Genomic DNA, 13,208 nt, shown 5'->3' with positions numbered 1-13,208 from the left:
ATACACCCCAACATCAAATTCACTATGGAGACTGAAACGGAGGGTAAATTACCTTTCCTTGACGTCTTGGTCAGGAGGAGGGCTGACGGCACCCTAGGTCATGGGGTGTATCGAAAGACAACACACACTGATCTGTATTTGCATGCAGACACCTGCCACCACCCTTCACAGAGGAATGGGGTACTTAAAACTCTAGTACATAGGGTGCACACTATCTCTGACACAGAGAGTCTACCCCAGGAATTGGAACATCTGAGAACTGTATTTCGAAAAAATGGGTACTCAGAGTGGCAGATCCAACGTGCTCTCCGCCCAACCACTGCAGCACAACCTGTTGAGATGGATGAAGTCACGAGGGAGGACGTAGGCACTGTATTTATTCCATACACAGGCGCACTCTCGGGGAAAATCGCCCGCATTCTGAAGAAACACCGGGTCGGAACTGTGTTTTGTCCTCCGAATAAAACTTGTGCACTGGTGGGGAGCGCCAAAGATGACCTCGGTTTGAGGAAGGCCGGCGTGTACCAGATTCCATGTCAATGTGGCAAGTCATATATTGGTCAGACGATGCGTACCGTCGAGGATCGATGCCGTGAACACCAGAGGCACACTCGACTGATGTATCCGAGCAAGTCGGCGGTCGCTGAACATTGTTTGTCAGAAAATCACGCTATGGAGTATGACCGCACGAGGATTCTGGTACAGACGTCGAGATACTGCGACAGCGTTGTTAGAGAGGCCATCGAAATTCACACCAATGACGACCTCATAAACCGTGACTGTGGCTATAATCTTAGCAAGGCTTTGGAACCAGCAATTGGGTTAATAAAGAGTAAATCGAGCAAACGCATAGTTGGGACGACCACAGCAGACAGAGCCATCACACCGACATCATCTCAGATGCCGTCGCAATCTGTTCCACCGCGCTACCGTGGCGCGGGGCGCGGACAGCGGAGGGAGCGCGCCGCGGGTGGAGGGTATTTAAATCGGCCGCCGCCGCGACCGAACCCAGTTCCCCCTGAGCAGCCATAGCGTACGGATCTTCGTGGTGGCACGTTCACAGGAGCTCAGTCCGTCAGTTCACCTGATGATGGCGACATGTTTGATCGCTGAAATATTGTGCCAGTTGGACACTATAGACCGGCAGTACACCCGTGGATATTTTGATAATCATATCCAAGTTAGTAGAAAATTGTATGCATAAGCAGATATACAGGTATTTTGAAACCAGCAATATTTTAAATGAACAACAGTTTGGCTTCAGGTCACACCTATCAACTGTAAAAGCAGTAGAAGCTTTGGTAAGCAATGTTTATGAAGGGTATGAAAAAAGGGTATCAATGTCTGGAACACTTATTGACCTAAGTAAAGCTTTTGACTCGGTGTCACATGACATACTCATCAAAAAATTAAAATACTATGGCATTGAAGATGACACATTCCGACTATTCAGATCTTATCCAAGCAATAGGTTACAACTTGTATATGCAAATAGCCAGAGGTCAGAAGAAATACTCCCTATAGAAAGAGGAATACCCCAAGGCTCTGTTCTTGGACCTTTTCTGTTCATTGTCAATGTCAATGACTTCTCGAAATACATAAAGTGTAAGAACATACTATATGCTGACGATATGACATTAATAAGTACAGGAGAGAACTTACAGAGTATACTGGACAAAGATAGAGAAATGATGCAAATGGCTAATTACTGGTGTCAGGTTAACCAGCTGTGCATAAATCAAACAAAAACAGAAGAAATAATATTTAATCTCAAAGTGACTAAAAATGAAAACAAAACAGTGAAATTACTTGGGCTAATCATAGAGCAAAAGCTCTCATGGGAAGGACACACCAATTATCTATGCAGTAAACTAGCACGAGTACTTTTCTTATTGTATAAATTAAGAAACAGTGTGAGCAAGCAATTGCTCCTCCACTCGTACTGTGTTTTGTTTTCATTCCCAACTGCAATATGGAATATTGCTTTGGCGTAACTCCCCAGGGGCTGAATGTATTTTCAGATGGCAGAAGAAAGCAATCAGGTGCATGGAGGGGTTAGCACCCAGAGAGTCCTGCAGAAATTATTTTAAATCTCTTGGCGTAATGACAGTGCCAAGCATGTACATATATAACTGTCTAATATATGCCAGAGAAAATCTGAAAAAATTGAACATGAGGTGTGATGTGCATGCACACAGTACAAGAAACAGTCACCTGCTGGACTTGCCTTCCACAAGACTTGCTGTAGTCCATAATAACTATAAGTATTTAAGCATAAAATTTTTCAATAAGTTACCATGCTCAGCTCGTACAGTACCACTAAATAAATATAAGAATACATTGCAAACCTGGCTGAAAAACAACGAATTCCATACAACTGAAGAATTCTTAGAAACTAATCATCAAAATATATGTTTTACCTAAGTTGTGAAGAAAATGTTTTGATATTATATAAGCTAGTTATTTACTGTGATTCTTTTCTTATGTGTGTATTTAATTACTGTATAAAACATTGTTTTACATAATGCTGAAGAAAAGGTCTTTAGTTCCTTTTCTCCTCTTTCTGTATCTATTTGAATATTGTACTGAAAGTAAAACCCTCTGTAAACTTTGATGAAGCCAGTTGTATGAAAATACTGAAAGTCTAATAAAAATATTCTATTCTATTCTACCTCTACACCAGCATTCAACTTTTCCTAGCAAAATACTTTTCAATCAGAATTTTGTTGCTATTAACATCTGGTTTCAGACAGGTTTCTGTCCCTAACAGAACGCGGACATTGTTACCAGGCAAGGATAGTTCTGGGATATTCCCATAGATGCTGTAGCAGCCGACTAATACTGGGCGGTTATGCTGAAAGTGACAGTGCTCCAAGTGCTGCAGTGCAAGCTGTATACATCACAGGATGCTGGAATAATGTAGGTACGTTCATTAATCGGTCCACTCACAGAGTATGATGAAAAAAATAATAGTTTCACTTTCTGCCGTCAGGTGAAAATATGGTACTCACTCGTAATGTCATATGTTTCCTGTATTGATATCAGTGTGCTGTTTGTCATTTGGTGATTCATGCTGATTTCTTTCATGAAGTGACTGTTGGTGTAGAGGGTTAAGAAAGTTGAATTTCTCTGTATGAAATACAATGGCTTTGAGAAGAAAGACAGTGCACTGCTGGTAAAGTTGTTTTATCATAATAACAGAAATAGCAGTGCTTCATTGCGAAAATATTGGTGACAGAAACATCTGTGAAGAGGTACCATCTCAATAAATCACTAAAGAATGTTATCAAGAAATATTAAGAAACAGGTGAGTTAAGTGGTGCAGCAGGGAGATGGAGATGGTCCATTACCATGGCAGTTGATGCACTTGCTGTAGCTACAGCTATTCAAGCAGAACATGCCTCAAATTCTGCAGGCTGTGCTCAAGCTATGGTATGAGAATTCTCTCTCCCTTGGTAAACTGTTCAGAAGATTTTGTGGTGCATTTCACACTGGTATTCCTACAAGATTCAGAATTGGCACCAAACAAAGAACCACAATAGGCTACAACATATTGACTTTTCAGCTTCATTTTTTAGCATGCATGATGATATGTGGCCTGGGAATATTCTTTGGACACAAGAGGCACATTTTACTCTACATGGTGCCACGAATACACAGGACTGTCATATATGGGGTTCTGCTCCACCAGATATTGTGCAGGAACATACACTCACTCAGCTTATGTGACTGTGTTGCGAGGTTTCACAAGCTCCTTCATTCACAGTCCGTTTTTCTTTGAGGAGATGGCACTTTACACACCTGTTAGATGTCCAATGACATCTGTACATTATAATAATCACCTTGTGAGACAAGTGGCTCCAGTTTTGCAAGAATACAACTGTGTCCACACCATTATTTTCAAGCAACATTGGACAACACCACATGTCACTTGTCAGATGAAAGGTTTGCTTTGAGAAACCTTCAGCAATGACTTCATCATTTCCAGACAATTTCAAGATGTATGGCCTTCCAGACCACCCAACCTAAAGTCATGTGACTTATGACTGTGGGTATATCTGAAAGACTGTGACTATCAGGGACGTAACTGAAGAACAGAATATGAAAACATATTGCTCTGCTTACACCGGATATGCTGCGAGCAAATGTTGATCATGCTGTGATACAGACACAAGATATCGCTGAGTCGAGAGACCATATTGAACACATGTTTTAATTTGTGACCATATCTTAATAAAAGTGCCAGAGCCACTGTTATCATGTGCTTGATCATCCCCCTCCCTCCTTTCTCCACCCACATCACATGGTGCAATTAATGAACATACCTACAATGTTTCAGAATCCTGTAGTATATACAAGCTGCACTGCAGCACTCAGAACACTGCCAGTTTAATTACAACCACAGTAGTATATTAACAGTTTCCTTCTTTGCCATATCATGATGACTGATATTCTTTTCAATTAATTGGGAAAGTATTCTTCCATGTACGAAATCAAGCCTCTATCTTAAAAAAAAAAAAAAAAAAAAAAAAAAAAAAAAAAAAAAAAAACCATGTTTACTCCACTAGCCTTGCAGTCATTTTCTGCGTGTAGTGCATGGCTGTTCTACTAAGGTAGGTCCTACAGTTCTCCATCAAACAGCAGAAGTTGAAGAATCTGCATCACAGACTGTCAAAATCATCTGACCCCCTGGTTTAACCTTTTCACTTGGCTCCAAACCAGAGGACCAAGATCAATTCTGGGAATGATGTTGCAGAACAGTAGCTCTGTTTCCACACTGCGAGTGAGACTGCCTGTCTTTACAAAGCAGACAGCCACTTGTATGACCTGAGGATGGTCTCTGAACCCAGGTGGCAGGCATCATTCGTAACAACATGAGGCATGATTTGCAGATGGGTGCACCACGTGCACTCTACTGCTGCCGACATGGCAACATCACACCTCGGACGTGACCCAAGTAAGCAAACAGAGTGGACAATGGCCTTCTTTCCTGACCTGTCAGGTATTTCCTTATGCTGAGCTCCCATTGACAAATCCCACCCTCTGCACTTGTTTGAACCTTTCATGAAGATGAGCTCCTATAGCTCATACCTATTTTTAAGGCACAGGGGGGACTGCTATGAGACCAGTATCCACTATCACATTCTGCACAGAGATTTCCAAACCTGCCACTGTTAACCATTCACCACCAGGTATGTGTCGACCGGCCAGGATGTGCAAATCACAAGGTGCAGTGACGTCCATGATTCCAGGTGACACTATAAGCTCTAGCATGCCAAAACATTTGTCTCAGGTCTAGGAATGAAAAATGATTTAAAATTTGGAAAAGTTAGTTTGGGGTTAGTAACAACGGAAATTGATAACTGTATCACGATTTGCGGTGCTGAGAATTCTGTTTCGAGTGGTCCACAAATGTTGAGTAAGTCACAAGAATGAACACAGTGACTGCGAAAGCATGATCCATAAAGAGTGAAAGAGACAAATAGTTTTTCCTGGCTGACCATCAGACAGAGGGAAGTGAGAAGGGGATGGTAGAAGAAAATATTACAATAATGAGATTGAAATTTACTGGAAATGTAAAAGGTGCAGGATCCAGTTGACATGGGCATAACTGTACCTCAGTTTAATAGTAGTTCCATGAGAGACAGATGGGTCATAGCTATCATTAAATATCAATCAGCACTGTAATCACTATGTGGAATACATTTCAAAAGACCATCAGCATCACTGCACTTCAGAAGCTGATGATACTTGAGTACAGTTATTTATTATTTTATCACTTTCCTGTCCCAATTCTTAATTTCTCTAACATCTCTCTTGCCCTTACTCTGTACTTACTTCTCATTCTCACCTTATAGTCTCTGCACAAAAGCTAGCACATTGTTTGCAAAACAGAGGTGGTTAGCACTAGACTCATGTTCGGGAGGATGGCGGTTCAAACTTGTGTCCAGCCATCCTGATTTAGATTTTCTGTGATTTCCCTAAACCATTTCAGGAAAATGCAGGGATGGTTCCTTTGAAAGCGCACAGCTGACTTCCTTCCCCATACTTCGCTAATCCAATGCAACCAATGACCTTGCAGTTTGGTCCCCTCTGCCTGAATCACTCAACCAACCACTGCTTGCAAACATACTATCTCTGACTTCTTGATCTTTCTCTGATGGATTCCCCTTCATCTTTACCTACCTTTGTCCTTACTACAGATGGGGCCTACTTATCTTGAGACTGGAGTGAGCTGTCCTTCCTTTCAACTTTCCCCAACCTATTCTTCTCTTCTCCTCACAGAAGGAACTATTATTTCTAAAAGCTAGGTCATACATCACTTTTCTTTTTGTATGTATCTATTGGCAGTACTACATGTTTTTCCTCCTATAGGTAAGTCTTGGCCAGCAATTCTCAAATTAATTTTCCTTTATACAACTATCTAGTTATACATAACTACTCAACACAATAAAGTTAAACCGTAATGTACAACAATATCTTTTTCACTTACCTTTTCAAATGCACAAGTTTGTAAATGTCCTTGAATGCTTCATCTGTTAGCCCATAACAACCAAACAGTCGAAGCCATCGTACTTGTGGGCATCCATGAATCAAGGAAATTAGACCAGTATCATCTAATGCCCAGCTGTTTGACAAGTCAACATGCTGCAGTTGCGAAAGACCTCCATACCTGGTAATAAAGTGAGGGTTACATACTTTACAGATTCCCTCCCAAATAGGAGTTGTTGGTGACAGGTTCTAACACAAATATGAAGCAGTTGCATATAATGATCTACAATAAATGTAAATATAGGTTCATTTCTTTGGAAATCAAAGGCAGGAGAAAAAATGGGGCAATAAACTGGGAGGAAAATATTCCTTATAAGTGAAGGGAGATGACAGCTACCATACTGCCAGAAGGACAGCAACTAAAAGATGGATACTGTAGTTCTGTTAACACATACAGTTGTTGCATGTGGTAAACAATAAAAAGTAATTCTAACATAAGAAGAATAATAACACGAAAAGTAAAACATTTTCCAGTTCATAACAGAGTTGGTACAGCAACCAAGAAACAAAAAGTCTTGGTTGCAATGTCAAATTTTTTTTTAATTGTATTCCAATGAAGCATTTCAGCTTTATTTAGGGGTCTTCAGTTTGGCCTATGGAAGAAATACAGAATTTCATAATAGTTGCAGGATCCTGTTTAGTGAGATTGGATTAACAAGAAAATATAAAAGAACGTACTGATATTTGGTAGGGATGGGTACATGGGAGGCAACGCATAAAATATCACAGCAGGAGGAGGACAAGGATATTAGTGTTTAACATCCCATTGACAACGAGGTCATTAGAGATGGAGTACTAGCTCAGATTACGGATAGATGGGAAGGGAAATCAGCCATGCCCTTTCAAAGGAACCATCCTGGCATTTACCTGATATGATTTAGGGAAATTACGGAAAAGCTAAATCAGGATGGCTGGAGTTTGAACCGTCGTCCTTACAAATGCAAGTCTATCCCAGGAGGTAAATGTCCTTTGTAAAAGCTTTAAAAATACTGTCTGGTGCCCTATAAAATAGAATAAAACAGAAGATGACAAAATCTATTTTTTAAAAATATGTAACTGCTTTTTTCCTACACTGACAACCCACAATAAAAATAAAAAGGAAGCAGCAGATTACCTTATTATAGCATGTGATGCAGACCAATGCAAACCAAATAGGATCAGGTCTACAGTAAATTTTTACATCATGAAGATGCTGGAGGTGTAATGCATATTCTGGCTGCACACACCATACTGAATATGAAAACATACAAGGCCCTAAGACTAGTGCATATAGCTCTTGACAGATGTCGCCCGCAGGCTGTAAGTTATGATAGAGTTCCTCTATTACACTCAAAAAGGAAAAAGAAGAAAAGGAAATCGATAAACACAAATGCCAAAACAGACAGGCAGCTCCTAAATGATCAGGTGACTGGAAGGTACCGAGCGTATTGTGACACTATGAGATCATTGTTTAATGTTAATAACTAAGCCCTGGATGCTTTGTAATTGAATCATGCCACCTACTACACATTTCAGAAAGTTATCTTTTTAATGTTTACTGATTTTCACTTTTACTTTTTCACTCATTGTGTGGTCTATATTATACACATTGTGGCATTTGGCTGTGCTCTTGCACCACTGTAGCTCTACATTTTCAACAAGAAGGTTCATTATTCCCTGGAAGTGGGATTTTCAATACTGATTCTTGCTATCAGTTTTTGCACTGAGGGACTCCTGTCTTTAAAAAGAGACCATCTAATTAACAATGACAGTTGTTAACGTTTGTGTGACTATGTATTATGTTTCGTGTTTGCATTTGCATTTACCAGGATCCCATTAAAGTGTATTTTATGACTTAGGTGCTGCACTTGCTTCGCATTCAGACCCTAACATTGACACTGTTCTTCAGTAGTGACAGGTAGCTAGCATGACATGATCTTGTACATCAGAGGGAGTTGGGAGGGGCATAGATTCTGGTTTTAGGAAGAGTTGGGTATGCACAATGTTAGCTGTAATACTACTTGGGTTAATCAAAATTGGTATTCGGAGCTACCCTATGTACTTTTATGCTTTCCCATTATAGCACTGTATTGTTTATAAACTTTAGTTTTTAATTTTTACTAACCCCGATTATTCTGGATATTAATGTAAGCATTTTATCAGCAATTTTTAGAACACCAGTCATTTATAATGACTGTCATAGGCTGTTGTTATGACAAGATTTAGCAACTGTAACAGTATTATAGCTCACATCCTGCAGACACCACCTGCCGAGAGCTGTGTGGGCTAGTCTTAGTAGTCTTGTATGTTTTCATATCCAGAGTGATGTGTGCAGCCAGAATATGCAATACACTTCTGGCATGTTTATGATATAAGGATTTGCTATAGGCATGATCCCATTTGGTAGCACAGAACTGCGCGGCATGCTCCCATAATTTGTACTGTGAAATGTCGATTTAGGAGCAAAGTATGTTACATATTTTCTAAAAATACCTTACAGTTATCTTCTCTTATAACTCTTTTATAGGACATTGTACAGTATTTTAAGGCTTTGACAAGAGGCATTTTCCTGCTAGGATACTTTATGCACGGTATCCCACGTACAATTCCTACAAAATATCAGTCAAGTTCTTTAATATTTTCTTGATAATCAAATCTCACTACATGGGATCACATCACTGTTATAAAATTTTTCAATTCTTCATATGCCAATCTGAAGATGCCTAAAGAAAGGTGAAACATGTCATTGTGAAATAAAAAATTTTAACATTGCAACAAATATTACTTGATTCTTCATACCAAGAAAAGTAACAATTTACAGAAAATATCTGTGTAGATTACTGTGCATAAATAACAAACAAAAACATATAAAAACATAAGCAACATTACCTAAATGCCTCCCCAATAGCTCCTTCTGGGCACTCTTTCACACACTGTATTTCTAGCCAATTCAGTCTACTGAGCTCCCCGAGTGAACGGAATGCTTGAAAACTCTCCTCGTGTCTCACATTATACTCTTGCAGTTGAAGAAATTTAACTGATTTCCAGCAGGCTAGTAAGTCTGGGAGTACACACCTACAAAGAAATTAATTTCATTTAAGTCACCTTGTTTTTCAGAAGAATTCCACGGGTATTTTGTTGAATACTCTGTTTTTTACTCTGAAGATCTGGTGTGAGCTATGGATCTGAAAAGGCTAGCCAAATTTGCATGAGACCAAACTTCAGGAAAGGAATGAAAATATGGGGAAAATAGAAAGACTTGATAGTTACCATTTTTCACTTTCGACTGAAATACTGAACAGAGCATGTTAGTAGTTACTAGCAAACTGCCACTATGTTTTTCAAATTATCCAGAATTGAAAAAGCATCTGAGGCATATTATCACCAAACAGTGGTTACCATCAGAACTGTATGAAAATAGCTGAAAGTTTGTTAATGTAATCCACTTGACAACCAGAGATGACAATTTGGTATCCCAGCCAGAATCACAGAATCCAGAGAGTACATCAGAGCAGCTGGAGCTGTCTTTGATACCGTAAGTGCACTCTCACCACCGGTAGTACCACTTCCCCCCTACGGTGGGCTGAACCTCTGTAGAATATCCACCTCCTGAAGTGGAGAAACAACGCGAATCTGCAATTTTGCTTGTGTCTCAGTACTATCAACATTTATTTGGACTCAGTTGCATTAGTAACTATTTCAACCAGACTCTGATTTGGTATCTTGTTTTATGAGTGATTCACTTTTGCTAGCAACAGACTTGTGTTTAGATTGTAGATCATGCATCTTATAAAGTTTAGTATGCAACTTCTAGCTTGTAGGAAACCTACTTCAACCGGAAATTTTGTGCGGTAGCAACGTCTCATCCAGTTTTGCCAGTGTCAGAAAGCAAGTTTACTATCATACCTTGACTGTGTAAGTGATTTATGTCATCCGTGGAGAAAACTTGATTTCATGTTTCATAACTCTTAATAGTAGACAGTGGTATGCCAATACACTGCAGTATTCCCCACTAAATATATGTTTGTTTCCTATGCTCTCTGTCCCTTTGGAACAAACTCCGATGGACAACTCTTAACACATAAAAAAAAAAAAAAAGTAATCAGCTACATTCTGATGTTTGACTTCATATGACGAGCTCTTCTGAGATGAGGCAAATCTGAAGTTTCCACTGGCTTTGGTGTTGCTCCTTTTCAGGGTCGTAAGAATAGCACCATAATTTGTTCTCTGTAATGACTTTAGAAAAAAGTTGGTTCATTTTGGAATTTGTGTTTCAAAGCATAGCATGCTTCCATGTGACACTATTTTCATTCTGCAGTTAGCACTCAAGGTACGAAACTGGCAGCAACACTTTTCATTGCCAAATCTTCCATTAAGATTTGCTGAAATGAACTCCATGTCATTCTTCACTGCTTCACAAATTCTTCAATGGTCTGTTGTTAGTCTTCCAGGATGATTTTGTGAATGTTTTCAACTTCCACACTGGTTAGGAACTTTTACATTGATAAGACCATGGAAGGACGACCAGAGCAAGATTTGCAATAAACAGATATTTCTCCTCTTTTGAAGTGGGGAAAGAACTCAAAGATTTGAGTTTCTTGTAAACCATTTTGAACATTTCAAGAGTTCCTGTGCCAGTTTTTCCGAGCAAGAAGTGAAACTTCATAGCCAGCATGTTCATGACAATCAGCCATTAACAAAACAACATGCACAAAAACAACTGTCAATAAAAAAATCATGCAACCTTTCTTAGCAATGATGCTTGGCTTAATGACTTGGGAATGGTAGCTCTGTATACTCCTACACAGAACAAGGTATTACAAAAACTTTGCACACTACAATATCAGTTGAGTTCCTTTTGGGTACCCCCTCCTATGCTACTCAAAGTGGGCAGAGCACTAAACATAATACTCCATTTTACTTAATAAAATATTACACAATTGTGACTTTATGTAATTTATATTTTACTCAAAGAAACAATAATGATCTCCTATGCAGAAACTAACCTCTTTTCCTCAGTTGTCCAGCGAAGGGACAGCTCTTCCAAAGGTGGCTGTGCTTTAAATAAATATCCAATGTCAGAAAGGGTGAAGCACCACAGATTAAGCTTGCAAAGACGGCTGCAGTTTCTTGCTAAGGGCTGCAGGACCACAGGCTGTGAATACCAATTGCTGATGTCCACATGGAGACTGAGTGCCTGAAGATATTTCAAATGTGCAATCAGTTCTGCCAAGCACTCAGTTGTCATGAAGCTCACAGGCAATTTCAGGACTTCAATCAAGGGACACCGATCCACTAAATTTGTCAGAGTCTGTAACACAAAACCACCACTTTTCACTACAGCAAAAAAGTGACTACAAAGCCAGATACTTTAAATTATTTAATTCTGTTCAGTCTCATACAAATTATCTCTTAAATTTGTCTTCATTTGACCAAATCCCTTTCTCCAATAATTACCTTGTTTATTCATTCTACCCAATGTGCATGGGGAAAAGGGGGGAGGGGGAGGGGAACTGCACTTGAGTTCACCTAAACAGGAGTTTCCTTGATACCAAGACGTTTTTATTATATGTCAATTTCATATCATTAAGTAATATAGTTTATGAAGGAATGGTAGAGAAGCATTACACCTAGAGAACAGTGTGGATGACAAATCCATCAAGACAACTACTCAGGAACATGACCGTGGCTATATCCACTAAATGAAATAAGTGCACTGCTTTGTTGGAAGAGAATGTTTTCACTTGCTTAAGCACTTTTTTAAAAAAAATTGTTGGGAAATTTATATACTGCAGAGCTGCAAGTATGCCTGTGCTTAATTTCTCATTTTCCAACAGGTAATTGCTATACCTCACATACCAAATTCCAAAATACTGCTAGCTGACTACTTTACCTGTTGCAAAAATCAAACAATGGAAAATCCAGGATGGAATGTAACAATACCAGAGCAGGAAAGTTGCTAGTCACCATATAGCAGAGATGCTGAGTCACGATAGGCACAATAAAAAGATTCACACAATTAAAGCTTTCTGCCATTACAGCCTTTGTCAGCAGTACACACACACACACACACACACACACACACACACACACACACACACACACATAAACGCAACTTGCACACATATCTGCAGTCTGGAGAGCTGAGACCACACTGCGAACAGCAGCACCAGTGCATCATGGGAGTGGCGACTGGGTGGGGGTAAGGAGGAGGCTGGGGCAGGGAAGGGCAGGGATAGTATGGTGGGAGTGGCGGAGAGTCAAGTGTTGCAGTTTAGACGGAGGGCAGGAGAAAAGGTGCAGAGGGGGGAGGGGGGAGGGGGGAGGGGGTAAAAAGCAGAAAGGAGAGAAATAAAAGAAATTCAAAGACTGGGTGTGGCAGTGAAATGACGGTTGTGTAGTGCTGGAATGGCAATATGGAGGGGGCTGGATTGGTGAAGACAGTGACTAACGAAGGTTGAGGCCAGGAGGGTTACGGGAATGTAGGATGTATTATAGGCAAAGTTCCCACCTGCGCAATTCAGAAACGCTGGTGTTGGTGGGAAGGATCCATATGCAGTCATTAAGATGAGGGATATCATGTTCAGCAACAGGGTGGTCCACTTGTTTCTTGGCCACAGTTTGTAGGTGGCTGTTCATGCGCACAGACAGCTTGTTGGTTGTCATGCCTACATAGA

General features: G+C 39.9%; 2 protein-coding genes across 4 annotated transcripts in view; both read right to left on the bottom strand.

The window, feature by feature from the left end:
- The window catches only part of LOC126281804 (uncharacterized), a 312,553-nt gene that overhangs the window by 29,411 nt on the left and 269,934 nt on the right, over positions 1-13,208 (bottom strand). The window lies entirely within an intron of this gene.
- The window catches only part of LOC126281803 (S-phase kinase-associated protein 2-like), a 151,578-nt gene that overhangs the window by 51,155 nt on the left and 87,215 nt on the right, over positions 1-13,208 (bottom strand). For all 3 annotated transcript variants that reach the window (XM_049981018.1, XM_049981019.1, XM_049981020.1), the window contains exons 8-10: positions 11,538-11,842; positions 9,421-9,606; positions 6,494-6,673 (exon numbers count right to left, since the gene is read on the bottom strand). In XM_049981018.1, coding sequence (XP_049836975.1) covers positions 6,494-6,673; positions 9,421-9,606; positions 11,538-11,842 — 671 coding nt within the window. The remainder of the gene's footprint in view (positions 1-6,493; positions 6,674-9,420; positions 9,607-11,537; positions 11,843-13,208) is intronic.

This window comes from Schistocerca gregaria, chromosome 7, assembly GCF_023897955.1.
Source record: "Schistocerca gregaria isolate iqSchGreg1 chromosome 7, iqSchGreg1.2, whole genome shotgun sequence".
NCBI classification, from domain to species: domain Eukaryota; kingdom Metazoa; phylum Arthropoda; class Insecta; order Orthoptera; family Acrididae; genus Schistocerca; species Schistocerca gregaria.
Note: the sequence above shows the minus strand (reverse complement) of the source record. Positions and strands in the feature narration are given on the sequence as shown.